The 15737-nt window shown below is 41.3% G+C and overlaps 1 protein-coding gene across 2 annotated transcripts in view; it reads right to left on the reverse strand.

Moving 5' to 3' along the window:
• The window catches only part of ARMC2 (armadillo repeat containing 2), a gene marked incomplete at its 3' end in the record, with an annotated part of 101558 nt that overhangs the window by 23355 nt on the left and 62466 nt on the right, over positions 1-15737 (reverse strand). For both annotated transcript variants that reach the window (XM_084228585.1, XM_084228584.1), the window contains one exon: positions 14052-14151. In XM_084228585.1, the coding sequence (XP_084084711.1) occupies positions 14052-14151 (100 nt within the window). The remainder of the gene's footprint in view (positions 1-14051; positions 14152-15737) is intronic.

Raw genomic sequence — 15737 nt, forward strand, 5'->3', positions numbered from 1 at the left:
CCTCCTCCAGGCGTGGTCTTATTCCATAGCTCCCGGACCTTGTCCACCCTCTGTGCTGCCATGGCATCTCCAATGCTGTCACAGGCTCACACAGTCTGTTACTCCTTATTCCCTCCAGGTCTTCGGAGGGCTCCAATACCTGTCTGCATGGATCATCTTGCCGACTTATGCCAATTGCAAGGACAGGAAAGGCCACAGGGCAGGTTTTCTATGATCCAGCAGACCCAGTAAAGGAGGAGTCAGAGTCCTCAGTGGCTTTTTGCAGGCTTTTATTGGGGTTTACCCGGTACACAGCAGGTAGGGGTGCTGGGGGGGGCCGGGAGGCCAGCCTCCCGGCCCCCAGCAAGTCTTCACTCTGTCTGGGCTCTCTGGCCTTCTCTGCTTCTCTCTCGGCTTCTCCTCGGCTTCTCTTTCGGCTTCTACTGGCATCTCCGCGACGCCACCCTTAAAAGCCCAGTCTCAGCCCAGGTGAATCCCATCTACCTATGCCCACACCCTACTCCAGGTGCCCGCCATCAGGCATGCATTCAGGACCGCAAGGATCCATCATCTATCCTGATGGCGGGAGGGCAGAAAAGCCTGACATTTTTCCTCACCCTACAGCCAGACACTGTACTATGTTATGGACAGAAACCTACTTGAGAGGCTCCCCAGGAACAAAGCCAGTGAGGGGTGGGAGGCAGGACTGAACCCAGGTTTTCCCAGACTGGAGTCCTTGTATGCCCTGCCTCCCACATGCCTGTCACTTCATAAGCTCCTCCTGTCACTTGTTTTCTTTTAGAGCAGTTAAGGAATTATCTCCTCTTAAAATGCAAATATGTCACCAAGAGAGATGCCAATAAACCTGACTTTATTTACCAGATTAGTATTTATCAGCAGTCTTAAATGAAGGGGACAAAGAGCATAGGGCTGGGCTTGGTTTTATCAGGGAGCAGGTCCAGGTGGGACCTGGGGGGAGGAGGAGGAGGTAGCAAAGAGAGCCGAGCATCAAGGACAAAGGACAGGACTTGGATTTGCCTAGGGCCACCCCAGTACCAACTTGTTCCAGCTTGCTCTTGGGAAAAAAAAATAAAACAAAGTTGTGCTTGGCCCAGGTGGAGAAGCAGCTAGGCTGCTGCATGTGTGGCTGGGAACCACCTACCAATATTGAGAAAGGATCGAGTCTAACACGATGGCTAGAAGTGGAACCAGTCCAGGAGAAAGCTCATATTCATATAACCACAGCTTTGTGTGCAATCAATGCAGCCAGTGAGGAGAACCCACCTGCTCCTGGTCTGTCCCCTTGGAGGCAGAAAGCTGGTCCTTAGCTAATCTGTGAATGAGAGGGGCCTGGGTGGTAACATAGACATAAGAGTTTTCAGTCTATTTGAGAAGAAAGCCAAGGTTAACATGTGGGAAAATAGCAAGCTAAAAGGGCCGAGCAAATGGTAGACATGGAAAGGGAATACCATACCCGGCGGGAGATACAGGCCATCTGGGTTCATACATGTGACTTAGCTTAGCCACAAACTCATTTGTAAAATAGGGGAAATGTGTGGTGATATTAAATGAGACAAAACCGAAAAACCACAAATTGTAGTAGGTAATGATTCTGGCATTGTTCTGGACTCTTCACATACTACCAATAAAATATTAGCACCACTGGTGGGCAGACCAATGGTCTTAAGATCAGGTCCAAAATGCAGTTCTTCATGCCTGGTCCCTACCCAGACTTGATACCTAATCTCACTGCAGTTTCAGCCTCTCCCAAAGTGTAACCTTAAACCAATCAGCCAGGAGGTTCTTAATCAGCACTAGTGAGGTCATCTGCACAAGACGACCCCCTGCCTTCCCCTGAGGAAAGGTGGTTTTATTGGAAACAATCTTTTCCATCTGGCCCCACCCTCTTCCTGGCTATAAACACTCTACATTTTATGTGACCCCTTGCAGTATCTAGGTGAATGCTGTCAAATTCATGAATCTTTTAATAAAGCCAAACAGATCTCTAAATTTGTGGGTTTTATTTTTTAACAGAGTTTGAATACCAGGATGCTGAGTGACAGTAGGGGGTAGTCAGCAAGGTTATTGCCAATGAACTTGAGTGCAACCTTGATGAATGTGTGAAATGTGGATATGTGGAAGGGAGGACAGAGGATGGGTAGGGTTGGCAAGGAGAAAAGGAGAGGGTCTTGGACCATCCCCTTTGGGAGCTGGGGTCATTTATCTGTCTCTGATCACTAGACAGCTCCCTAAAGAAGTCAAAGCCTGTGGGTCTTCAATCAAAAACAGGCACACATAATTTTAAATCCCACTTCACGTGTGGTTACTTAAATCCCACTTCACATAATTCCTGAAGGCAAAGTTTCCTTCCTGGGATCTGGAAGGAAATTACCTCTCTACCCTGACCATACCCAACAGAACAGCAGAGGATTTCCAGCCAGGACACAGGGTATTTCTGATAATTAGTCTCTACTTCTCTAGATAAGGAACTTCTCACATAAGCTTTGATATATGATTTCTGATGAAAGATACTTTACATGAGTTCTTTTTTTTTTTTAATAGAGGCATGTTTGTTTTATTTATTTGTTTGTTTGTTTTTTTGTTTATACATGCACTGGGTACAGTCAGAAGTGCGGGAGGGTGAGAGAATTCACCAGAGCCAGAGCAGGGAGCAGAGCAGGCAGAAGGACCGAAGTACACTGCTGAGGGGAGCAGCGGGCGGCAGGAGAGGTCTGTGCGCCATGTGGGACCCTCCTCTGGTGGCCAGGGAGCAGCCGGGGATCGAACCGGCGCCGCAGAGGCCGCGGGCAGCTTCGCAACCCAGCGCTCAACCACTGCGCCACCGGGGAGGCCCTACATGAGTTCTACCCCTGAAAAATTGTAATAATTAATAACAACAGTAGTTAGCAGTAGCAGCAACTAACACAGAGCTTATGCTATTCCAGGCACCCATCCAAATGTTTAGATATACACGTTAATTCACAAAGGGTGATAACTTCCAGTTTTTTAATCTGAACAAAGCTGTTCCCATCTCTGCAATCTGGAGAGCAATCTCCCTTATCCACTTGACAGCAGTTATGTCAAACATTTCTAGACTTCACAGAGTTTCCTGGATTGTGCTCTTCTCCCATTTCCACAAAAGCACATTAAGCAAGAGAGAGACATAAGCGCTGTTAAATGACTTCTTAAAGAATTTTAATAAAAAATTGTATTCTGTACACTAATCAATGTACCTCTGAAAATATCACTGCTGCCTGCTAGACAGTTCTTTTCTCTCCCTTTCTTGCTTCCCAGACCTTGCGGCTTCATCTTCATCTCCCCCTGTTTGCTTGTCTCTTTAGTGCAACCCTGAGGGCCTCCCTGCCCTGTACCACCTCAGTCTATCCCAGCTGCTCTGCCAGAAATGTGGAGACCAGAATCCCTGCTTGTAGGTAAAAGCAGGTTTCCCTCGAGATCATCATTATTTAAAATTCAAATGACCTCTACCCACAGTTACATGTGGTCTGAACCTGCAAAAACTAAGGGCTGTTTTCCTTTTCTGAAAACTTTCCTTGGGCCCCTTCCACTTCTAAAATGCTGCGATTCTAATTTCTGTGGGTCCTTAGCACAGCCAAGATGATTAAACCTCAGGTGGGAAGAAGGAAAGCTGGGCTCCAGGGCAGGAAGAGTTAACACTGCCCTGACACCACTTTCCCTTGCCTTCAGATGGGAAAAGGAGGGGGTGGATCCAGCCGTGCCAACTGAAGGATGGCATGCGGGACCACAAACGGGAGACGCAGATTGTGCTGTCTGCTGCAGCAACTCCCTGCAACCTCCAGGCCCACTGTTTCTGTCCTTTTTCTCAGCGGTTGGCTAAGGCATCTTTTCTTCTCTTTCTTTCTCCCCTTCCCCCCACCTTTCTCAAAATATATCCTCCATGAATTTAGGGAGCACGGAATAGGCCAAAATAGAAGCAGTCTCACAGAGATTGGCAGAGGTGGTGTTTCCTTATTCCCCTGCCAGCCCTTGTTTTGACTCATCTGGGATCCTGAGAGAGGAGGCTGGGTGAGAGGGTTTTGCAAGGCGCCCTTGTTGCTCAGAGCAGGTGGCCTCTGCACCCACAGAGGACGGCTCTACACAGTGTGGTAGAGAGGTTATTTACTGTTTCACAGTCCAACGCATCCTGTCTACAAAGTATCACTTAATCAAAATCCTACAAAAATTTTTAAAAATTAGACAAAAGTTCAAACTATCAATGTGTAGAGACCACCAGTTCCACAGCAGAAAACTTACATAGAGCATTACTATATAATTCTCCACTGAGGTAGAGTCTTTCCTTTGTTCTTAGGCAATCTGAAAACTGCTGATACATCAACACTGCCCTTTACAGCATTTCAAAATTAAATCTAACAGAATTGCACATTCATACCACAGCCATGTAGCTTTGAAACAGCAAAATGAAGATGAATCAGTAGAGATAATCTTTTTCCTTTACTTTCTTTTTTTATAAAGAAGGCAGTCTAGTAAAACCAGTTCATATTGACTTTCTAATTTTACTTAAAATGGTATCGGCCTAGCAACAGCTATGACCAACCAGAAGTCAGACAAACAAGTACACCTATTGTAAGAGGACTGACCTGTGCATTCCAGTCACCTGCCTGTAGGAGAGTCTCTTTAGTTTAGCATACATTGTGCCCTAATGAGCTCTGAATGGGCTCCATATGACTGCAAATAAAATGGCTTTAGCTGGAACAATATAAGAAGCAGGACACTGCTGAATACAATGGCTATGTCAAGCTCCAAAGGAGACAGTGGTGACAGTGGTTGAGAGTTATTTTTCACATGTGAAAGCTTGGCCTACATTCAATTAAGGAGATTGCTCTCCTACTCAGAGATATGGAAACTGAGGCTTCAGGACACTCACTGGCTCCAAAGTCCAATAATGGAGAAGACAAGAGGCAAGACTTGGACAACCACTTCTGTGCATACAGGTGGATTCCAAAACCACTTTCTGCCCATCTCCTCATTCCCCACCACCCTTATCTCCCCAACCCCCAGACCCAGCCCTGAAGGCATCTATGAGTGTTCCCTATCTCACTCCCTTTCTCAGCTAGTCACCAAGAAATATCCACTCTGTCATCTCAAAGTCGCCCACGCCCGTCTAACCTCTTTGTGGACTCAGAGACCTTTGTGGGCTCTTCCCCCCAAATTAGTGTTAACACCACTTCGAGAAGCACCATTCTCACCATCCATCCCTAGCTCAAAGTCATCCAAAACTTATTAAATGTCAAAGCCAGCATCTAATAATGCATCGTCTGGTCCCGTGCGACCACTTCTGAATGGCCCACATTACTCCCTGCACACAGGCAGCCAGAGGAAGCAGTAGTAATCCCACACCTTCCTAATGTACCTTAAAATAACGGATGTGCATAAATGTTGACTACAGGGAAGGAACCGTATCAAACTGTCAGAAAAATAATAAACTACATTCAGCAGATTCCTCTTAAGAGAAGATTACTTTTACTAAGTAAAAAAAGAATGGTTTTAGAAAGATTTTTTTCCAGTGGGTTAACATGGAAGGAGTTGGAACTGGGCTTCATATCAGAACACTCTCTTAACCAGAAAATTAAAATGAATCAAGATGCCCTGTTTAAAAATTGGTAAAAACCTCTTAGAACCTGCATCTGAGAGCTGAAGCAGGACTTGCAATTTGCAATGTTTTCCCAGTTTCCCACCATCAAACAAAACTTCAGTATGAATTGAGTTTACAGGTGGGATGAAGAACAGATGACTTCCACCACTCTGGAGGACAGGCTACAGGGCTGCAGAAATGCTGATTAACCCTAGGATACTGAGCATGGGTCAACAGTTTCCATAAATGCCGAACCAGACAAAACAGAAGAATCTGATGTTCTGGGACTCAAACCCCAGAATCTAAGTAGGAAAAAAATCACATAGAAACTAGGAGAGATCATAGTTGATGCTTCCATCAGCCCTCATCCTCTGGGCACCCACTAGAAGCCTCTGAACACGGCTATCACTCAAAAGCCCCAGGCAGATGCTAGGGTTTCACTGTGCACCACTCTTTTTTTAAGTCAGCAGACATAAATCAGGCATTTGGGTTGCGTGCTGAGTTGGGGGAGAGTTAGTTCCACAAGGGCAAAGCAGCAGGAGCTGGAAAGAATGAACAAGCTAAGGGCTCATTGTGCTGCCGGCCCGGTCAGGGGTGCAGACTGAGGCCAAGGCTGAGAAAAGGAGTGAGCTCAGCCAAATGCTGTGGCGCCCGCTGAGAATGTGCCTGCGGGGGCGCTGGGAAGAGAGCCACAGGGCACGCTCCTGCCAGGCAGGAGGCACAGGGCGAGCTGGCAGCCAAGTCGCCATATAAAGGCACTAGGGAAAGGGTGGGTGGCACCTCCGGGCCAATCCTCGCCTGCCTCAGAAGAAGGAAAGGAGAGGAGGTCACAGTAGCTCTGGACTGCTGAAGGGCTGTGGGGGCCTGAGAGATGAACATCCAGGAAAATGGCAGATGTTTTCGTTTTCAGCCCACATTCTCCAGAGAATCCAGGTCTCGTTTTCCATACCACAGGGCCTAAGCACTCCGAAGCTGACAGTGTTCCCAGTTAGGACAAGGCTGCATACAGCCGGCTGCTTACCCTGACAGAAGTCTAAATGGAACGAGGGAGGTGTGACTTTCAAAGCAACACAAGCCAGGACATGTCAGGTGATTCCCAGACTGTACCAACGCTCTGATGATGGTCTTGCACTTTTAGAAGTTCCATTTCTAAAATGCCCAAATTGGCCATATTTACAAGTGGAAAGGGTTAGAGAGACAGTTGTTCAATGCACACAAGTGATGGTTATGTAGATAAAGGTTATTATTATTCTCTGGGAACCGTGACCTTTGCAAAATATTTCCAGTTTTGTAGGTCTTATTGGAGACATTTTACCAGTGCCCTTGCCCCATAGATGTTTACAGAAGAAATGGGGGAAATCCCTTCATGTCCTTCCAATAAACAAACCCAGAAAAATTTTGCTGAGATGCTAAATGCAGCAGCTCTGACGTCAGAGGCACCTCCTAAGGCAAGCTCTGCTTTGCAAGGCTGATATCCACCCCGCTTAATCCTTCATTATTAAGTCCATCTGTTTGCACATTTGGGTTGTACCAAATGCAGTTTGCACCAAATACATACAATATGTGAACATTTCTTAAATGAGATTTGTCAGTTAATTGCATTTTGGTCAGCTTTTTAAATGGAGACTTTACCTAATGCTATAGTTTAGCTTTCAAATGGCATCAAGCAGACTGAAACATTGTGTTACAGTCTCAGCTTTTGTGTGGATGGGAACTGGAATTATTAGTTGTACTAGGATCTTGGACAAATTAACCTCATAGATATAAGCCAAAAAAGTTCCCCCTTGTTCTCCCTGAAGAAACCTGTGTAAGAGCTGGATTCCTTTTCTCTGAGACTGTTGATGAACCAGAACCAGAACCCCCTGCCCTTACACAAACGTCATATACAGGCCCATGTCACGGAAGGGCCAAGGGCAAGGAGAGGTGGTATGGGCCAGACTGTGGCTTGTGCTCAGTGGACTCATTTCCCTCAAAATACATCTCTTGCAAAATGACAACTTTTAGGTATGAGTATTTGCTTACTCAAAGTAGGACATCTGCAGGAACATTTCAACATTATTGCAATAAAATTGGTGGTGGTTTCAATTTTGGTGGATTGTCCAGCCGACTGAGGTGAAGGAGCCCTCCACTGGCAGGCAGTTCTGAGGGCCCATCAGGAGAAAGCCCCGTGCTCACCTCTCCTGAGGACACACTCGGACCAGTGTCTGAAGCTCACTTATTACTAGAAAGGGCTTTTCTTTTATCTGTCCTCTGAGATTTTTGTTTCTATGTCTCTTAAAATACTGTTAGCTTAAACATGCTTTAATTTAAAAGTAACTCAAAAAACTGAAAGTCCTGTTTCCAAGCATAGGATTTGAACTTTGAAGATGGAGGCAACACTAATTGCTAAGAATTATGATCAGGTGTACAGATTTTTTCTGATTGTTTCATCACTTGGTGATTGTAGGTTCCTATGAGCTGGCTACTAGCTGGGCACTCATGGGCAACTGTGACCTATTTGCTATCTACAAATCGCAGCAGAGAATTCCTTGACTACCTATAGAGTATAGCTCATATTATGAGGCAGTCCTCGGAACGCCTAGGCCGCTGTTGGTCTGATTACGTGACTATCTCCATGGTGGTCTCGGGATAACTCTGCCTGTGATAACATCAAATACTTTGCTGACGCAAATGGCAAATGGCTCTTGACGTATGACCATGATGTCCCCTTCCCTATGCCTCATAAAACTTTATCCCCAATTCCTATTCTACCCTCCAGACTTTATTCCTCATACCATTGTCACATGATCAGCTTTTACTAGTCTGTATGCTTTCATTAAATGGCACAAGAACTTCTGCTCAAGTAGCAGAGTCTTGCCTTGTAAACCTGCTCCACGACTACTGTGTCCCTCATCGGTTCCCGTCGCAAAGCAGCAACAAAGTTCCTGTCACAACAGGTAGTAGCTAAGGTTAAGAGGCTACAAAATTTTCAGTCTTATATCCACAACCCCAGTTAGTACTGGAGAAATGTTTTTCATAGAAATGGAAACAAAATATTGGTAGGAGGTAATAAGGTTTTAAAAGTTACTAGAGGGCTGACAGATGTTTCCAAGATCAGTTTTAAGCCTGAAAGTCCAAGTAAATCCCAGGTCCAGCAGTTTTTTAATCACTATAGATGAACATAGTGTGAGAATTCTGGAAATTACTTTTATTTCTAGTGTTGGGGCACAAAGGAACTCATCCCCTATCCTTCTGGGTTCTTTCTGGGCTGGACAAGTAATCAAAGCCAGCATTGGATGGGTTAGCAGAGGAAAAACAATATAACAATATACATCTGGAGAATCCATATGGTTGTAAATTCTGAAGAATAACAGAGCAGACAAGGCGTATTTATCCTGTGTTTTGGTATGAGAACAAAGAGGGGGAGACGTCACATGGAAGACAAATTGGGGAACCTCATCCTTACTCTGAAAGTAAAGATGAGATCCTTAGATTGAGAGAACAGGTTTGCTGATAAACCCAGAACTTAATGAGACCCCCGAGTACATTCCTTTAGATCATAAAAGGGAGAGCAGTGATTGCTTCTTCAATTAGGAAAAGGACAGAAGCTTAGGACATGATGGTAGGACTTAGGCAAAAGAAGCTCCTCCTAGACTTCAGGGCCCTCACTGCTCTTGACCCCAAATCTGCATTTTTTTTTTTTTAGATATTATTTTATTTTTCATAGAACTGGGGTGTGCAGGCCAGAGATGCGGGAGGTGAGAGAATTCACCACAGACAGAGCGGGGAGCAGAACAGGCAGAGGTACTGAAATACACTGCTGAGGGGAGCAGCGGGCGGCAGGAGAGGTCTGCGCACCATGTGAGTAGCTCCCTGGTCAGGGATCGAACATAGGCCATCACGGTGGTAGTGCTGAGACTTAACTGCTAGGCCACCAGGGAGGCTCACAGTCTGCATTCTTTACATAATGGTAGTAGACTTTCCAAGTTTCATAGGATCTTATTGACCTCTGGTTCCCACACCAAGGTGACAAGAGGCTCCTCTGGATCTACTGAGAAAAGCCTACTGACCCTCTGGGGAGACTGACCCCCACCCCATAACTAGGAAAAGAGGAAAAACAAATCATATTCATCTGGCCATCTGGACCCACAGGAACATGAACCTAAGATGCTGTGCTGGGCTGAAGTGATGTAAAACCCATCCTTTCTGTGTTGAGTATGGCAGCCCACCAGTGTGAAAAACAAAGGCTGGAGGAAATTCTTACTATTTCCTCTTCCAAACTAGGAAGAAAAAAGTAAATTATTTAAGGAAAAAGTAATAGAGCACTAGAAAAAATATTTCATAATACTTCACAGATTCCAAAACATCTCATATACTCAAAACTTATTCTTTCAGCGCTTATCATCAGCCCACGATGCCATCATCTCAGGTTTATCAAAAGAAGGCCTGCATCCGCTAGGGGCCCTTAGCAGCAGGGACACGGCTCCACTAATGATTACCATTTAGAGAATTGCAGAGGAAATGTCTTTTTACAACCTATGGGAGTTCTTGGTTAATAATTTTAGGAAGTAGTTGGGACACATAACTACTTCCTTGTAGCCTTACCAATTTCCCTGCTATTCTAAAATATTTTGTGTTTGTGGAAAATCTAAATCATGCATCTATCTTTCTTACTAGAAAAAAAAATCAAAGATGGTTCAAAACTGTAATATTCATTACTTTGTAAGTAAAAGCCAGAACAGAATCAAAGTATAATTTTTAAAAAGTTAATACATGACTCTCATATGTAAATAAAGTTATCACAATTTTCAACAATTTTTTATTTTGTTAACGAGGGAGCCAATACAATGGTCACATTGGCTCCAAGGATAATCGAAGAACTAAGCATTTATAGGCATTAAATTAAATGTTAGAATACCATGACTAGGTTAGATACACACCTGGCTAATGCCTTACAGGGTAATAAAAACATAACTTTTGAGGTTATATTCTCTACCAGACAGAAATCTACAAATTAATGTGTAACTTTATAGTGTCTGGGTTCTAATCAAATAGTAAATAGCAAGTTTAAACACAGATACATTCTTTTCCAGAATTAAGCCCTCCCCGTTAAACAATGCACCTGCTTGACTTGGTCACGACATGCAGCCTCTCACCCCACACCTCATTTCTAAGTTTTGGATAATTTTTCTTAATAATAGTGAAGTGGTTAAGATCCTGGACATGTTATAGAGCAGCCCCGATTTTGAACGGCCTTTTTCCCCCTAACAGACAGACTGCGTACCTTCAGCTCTGGGTGTGCTAGCTATGTTAACGTTAAAATGATGCACTGATGAGGGAGGAACTGACTGGTTCTGGAAGGCTTCACAGAGAAGGGGAACATGAGTCACATCTTGAAATATGAATTGGCTTTTGAAGCTGAGAAGTGACAAGAGACATTTCATGAAAGTGTCCCCTTTGGCCCTTCTCACTAAGAGCCTATTCACATTCAATTCAACACTTTTTAGGTGTAACTGTTAATAAGTTTGGTTTCCCTGCTAATTGCAGGGAAGCAATTGCAAACAAGTAATTGCAAAAGGCAGGTAAAGATTACCAAGGGCAGAGTTAAAAGGCAAAAGAAAGGGAAGAGAGAAATCTGTAAAAAAGAGGACACCAGATTGTTATTTGAAGGACCTCATCAAAAGACTCAAGCTCCCAATGTGGGAGAAATATCCACTGTAGGGGTAATTAATGCTTAGAATAGTGATCTCTGGCATCAAAAAGAGGTTAAATTATTATTTTTTAAAAAGATTTATTTATTTATACATACAAGAACTGGAGTGCAGGCCACAGGTGTGGGGGGTGAGAAGATTCACCAGAGACAGAGTGGGGAGCAGAACAGGAAAATCTAATGAAATACACTGCTGAGGGGAGCAGCAGCCAAGACAGGAGAGGTCTGCTGTGCCATGTGTGTCACCTCTCTGGCCGGAGATCGAACTTGTGCTGCAGTGGCTGCAGATAGCTTCATTATGCTGTCTTTAATAAACCCTTGCTCAACCAGGGAGGCCCCAAAAGAGGTTAAATTATTTTTAATATCTTTTAAGAAGGCAAGGAAATAAATAATATATTGAATATGAATTTACCACAATGATTAAATTTGGTGATTAAGGTGGTAAGTTATGCATTTTCTCGATGGCTCTAAATAAACAATATGTTACTGTACATAGTTTTGCAAGATGCTCTTCATTTTTATTTAGGCCAAAATAATTTTAATAAGAACATAAAATTATAATGTAAATCAACAGAGAAAAATGTGGCTTGTATGTGCCAATTTGCTGTTTTAAATCGAAAAGTGAGAAGTGAGAAGTATGGTAAAAGTTTATGCCACTTAAACTTTAAGACATTTAGTTTCTTGAGCTAGAAAAAGCCTACCCTTAACTATACTGATATCGCAAGGGTCTCATAGTGACAAAATACCAGGATTTTTATCTGTTCAATATGGCTTATCTATCTAAACCATAATCAGAGAAACAAATAGTATTTACTAGTAATGCCACAGAACAAGAAGGTTATTTTGTCAGTATTCAACTAATGGGTTTTACTCCCCTTTTCATAAAGTACAGTTTATTATATAACTTGAAATCAAACTGTTAAACAGAAGTGTTCTCTTTCACCTACATTTGCAAATTCTAGTGCAAGGAAAAGAGGTCTTCTCCAGATAGAGGTCTTGTCCAAGACCAAAAACACCAAAGCAAAAATTAATCATGGTCAAATAAAATTACAATGAAAACCCATAATGTAAACCCATTAAATAATATTACAAACTAAAATCCATAACTAAATCTCTTTTTAGGTATAAGATATAAAAGAATTCTTATAATGCTATAGTAAACTATCTTTTCTACCTTCAAAATTTTTCCTGAAAAAAAAAAAATTCAATCAGGAAGAGGAGTGCCTATACTTTTCATTGGGTTAATTCATGTGTCCAAAAATTTATAGTTTGGATAATACATTCCACCAAAATCTAAATTAATAAATGCTTAGCTGACAAATTAATAGCAGCTTGTGAATACTCTAAAGTAGATTAATTAAATTTATTTTTTACCTGACATGGCAACTTTTTGTACTTTTAAATCTTTCAAAGTATATAATTTAGAGAAAATACAAAAAGCACAGGGGAATGCACCTGTAGTTCAAAATATGCAATCAGAAATTCAAGTACATATTCATAAATTCATTTTTAAAAACTAAAACTTTACTAACACTTTAGGCAAGATTTTATAATCTTTAAAATGTAGGAATGGTATAATAAAAGCACTGAAATTTCTCTATCATTTATATAACCTAAAAAGAGACCAGTATCCTTTTAATAAATAGCTACTAACAGTGTAATATTTGACAAATTTAGTCACTTTTAGCAGAAATAGTTGGCTGAACAGAGTAAGTTCAAAACCATTTGTAGCAAACAGGATTATCTTTTTAGATGATTTTGATATGACTAATATAAACCAACACAAATCTCTTAATTAAAATATCCTTAGTATACACATAAATTATTGTTTTAAACTGGTGAAAGTATGTGATTTTGAAATTTGACTGTATTTTATTTTTATTTTTTTAAAGATTTATTTATTTATGCATACAAGAGCTGGGGTACAGGCCAGAGATACGGTGGGTGAGAGGATCCACCAGAGACAGAGTGGGGAACTGAATTTTACTGTATTTTAAATAAATACATTGTATTTGTGTGTAATGTCTCACTAAAAAGTTGATGTCACTTTAATCATTTATGAAGGTGAATAAAAGTACATTTGCACTTAATGAATATTTTAAAATGTATAATAAAAATTTATTTTTGTGCTGTTATAATTTTGTTAAGGGGAAACTCACCTATGAGTTCTTCCTTTTTTTAAATCACTCTATAGATTTTTTTTCCCCAATCCATTAGGATACTTATCCAGAAGTTACTTCTTCTAAATACAACAGCAAGGTCAAAGAAGCAGAGCAATACAGGACTAGAAGAATTTTCAGTGTGTCCAGTGTAGGGAGAACCCCAAATTTTCATTTGTATGGGGAGATTCGAGACTCTATGGTTTTTCTTAAAGTGCAGAGGGCAGGCCCATCCCTATTCATCTCACACAAAAGACCTGGGGTGAAGCTTGGAAATAACTTGTGGACCCTCACCCAACCCCATGGTGAACCTCATGTAGGGTCTACAGATCACTGGGAATAATGACACTGGGGCAGTCACCAGTCCTCCCTACATTAGGAATCTTCCTACCACACTGACATCCTATTGAGACTGTTTCTGCCTCAGACTACTCCCTCCACACATACTCACACATGCCCCATACACATATAACTCCTGCAGGTAGCCCTTTGCCTCCTGAGGCAGTTTCCAACAGAAACCTGCGCATTTACAATGTAAAATCATTCATTATGAGTTTACACAAACCCACCAGTGCAAAGGCACATTGAAGAATCAAATGCATGAAGAACTGACCTGTTTCTTCTGGTATTTGTTTATCAGATTCAAAAATAAGGCATAACAACTGGAATAGTTGGCCAAGGCTACACAGCAGTCATGGTAAGATGTAAGTTTGCTGCAGAAATATCAAATGGGAAAATAGAATAAGCTCTGTATGTGTATAAAATTTCAATATACACAATGTTACTTTAAAAACAGACTTTCAAAATGTTGCCCAGTTCATAATAATGAGTCTAGAAATATCCCACCCACCATTCCAGAGAAACCTCTAGGAGGTTTGCTGTCTCTTCTAGACTCTGAGGCCATGCAGCAGGGAATTAAAAAGTCCTTTGAAAAATAGAAACTGGACCATTCTAACATATGTATATGGTATGATTTTATACTGTCCTTGTGTTTACTGTCCAGAAAACACAAATAAATTTAGACAAAATCTGGTTGTATACCATCCAGGGGATATCCTGGGGCCCCATCAGAAGCAAATGTTTAACTCCTTAAACATACTGTAGGTTAGTAGTGATATACTAGTATCAGGCAAAATGGATTTTAAGGCAAAGTATTCAAAAGAGCTTCAAAACTTCTAAAGCAAAATCCACAAGGTAACATTAGCAAACCTGCATTAAATTATTCATATTAATGAGAGATATCTATGAATCTCTCATTGATAAATAAAATGTTATTAATATTTTAAAAACTTGACCATGTACTAAGCCCTTAATAAGTCTCAGTAAATTTTCAGAGAACTGGTATCTCACAGATCATATTCTATGGTCAAAGTACAATTAGATTAGAAATCAATGCAAAACAACATTTAAAAAACATTTTTAGAAAACTCAAAACACCGTATATACATCACAAAAATATGAAAATAAAAAACCACTTAGATTTGAATAACAAAAATATAACTAATTGAAATATGTGGGCTATAGTTAAGACAGTATTTAGAGGAAAATATGTAGCCTTAAGAAATCTGAAGAGGTAGGAAATGAGTTTCTAACTAAAACAGAAGAAAGTATATCTAAACACGGTAGAAGAAAGGGACTAATAAGGACCAAAGAGAAGGAATAAAATAGAAAACAAACATGAAGAAGTAAATCTGAACAAAAGACAAGTAAAATCTTTCTGGGAGAAAATTACAAAATTTTAATTGAAAGACATAAAAGACACCATAAATGTTTATGAATGAATGAATGACTCCATGTCACAAAGATGCCAATTGCCCCTATCCCACTCCAATTAATCTACACATTCATTATATTTCCAATAAAACCCCAAAGTTCCTATACTAATCTCTGATGATTCTCCAATTCAAATGGAAAAAAAGAATTTGAATCTTAGAGTAGATAAGAAGTGAGGGATTCATTTTATCTTATAGCAAGACTTAAAAGAAAAACAGTGTGGTACTGGTGTGAGAATGGCCAACAGAACACCTAGAAAGAGACTTATAAGTATGTTGAGCCTTGTGTGTGACTGACTTGGCCCATTAAAATCAGTGTAAAAACTTATGGTTCGTGTTTAGTACAAGATGCTGCGACAATTGACAGTCCATGCGGAAAATTAGATCCCCACATGCCATCATAGACAAAAAAGAAACTCATTGATTTTCAGTGCTTCACAATGGACCCAGACCATAGCTCAGGAAATCTTGGTGCTAAGAGATCAAATCTAGACTCACACCCTTGTACTGGGGTCAATGACTAGTTC

Source organism: Talpa europaea, assembly GCF_964194135.1.
Source record: "Talpa europaea genome assembly, chromosome: 2".
Taxonomy (NCBI): Eukaryota; Metazoa; Chordata; class Mammalia; order Eulipotyphla; family Talpidae; genus Talpa; species Talpa europaea.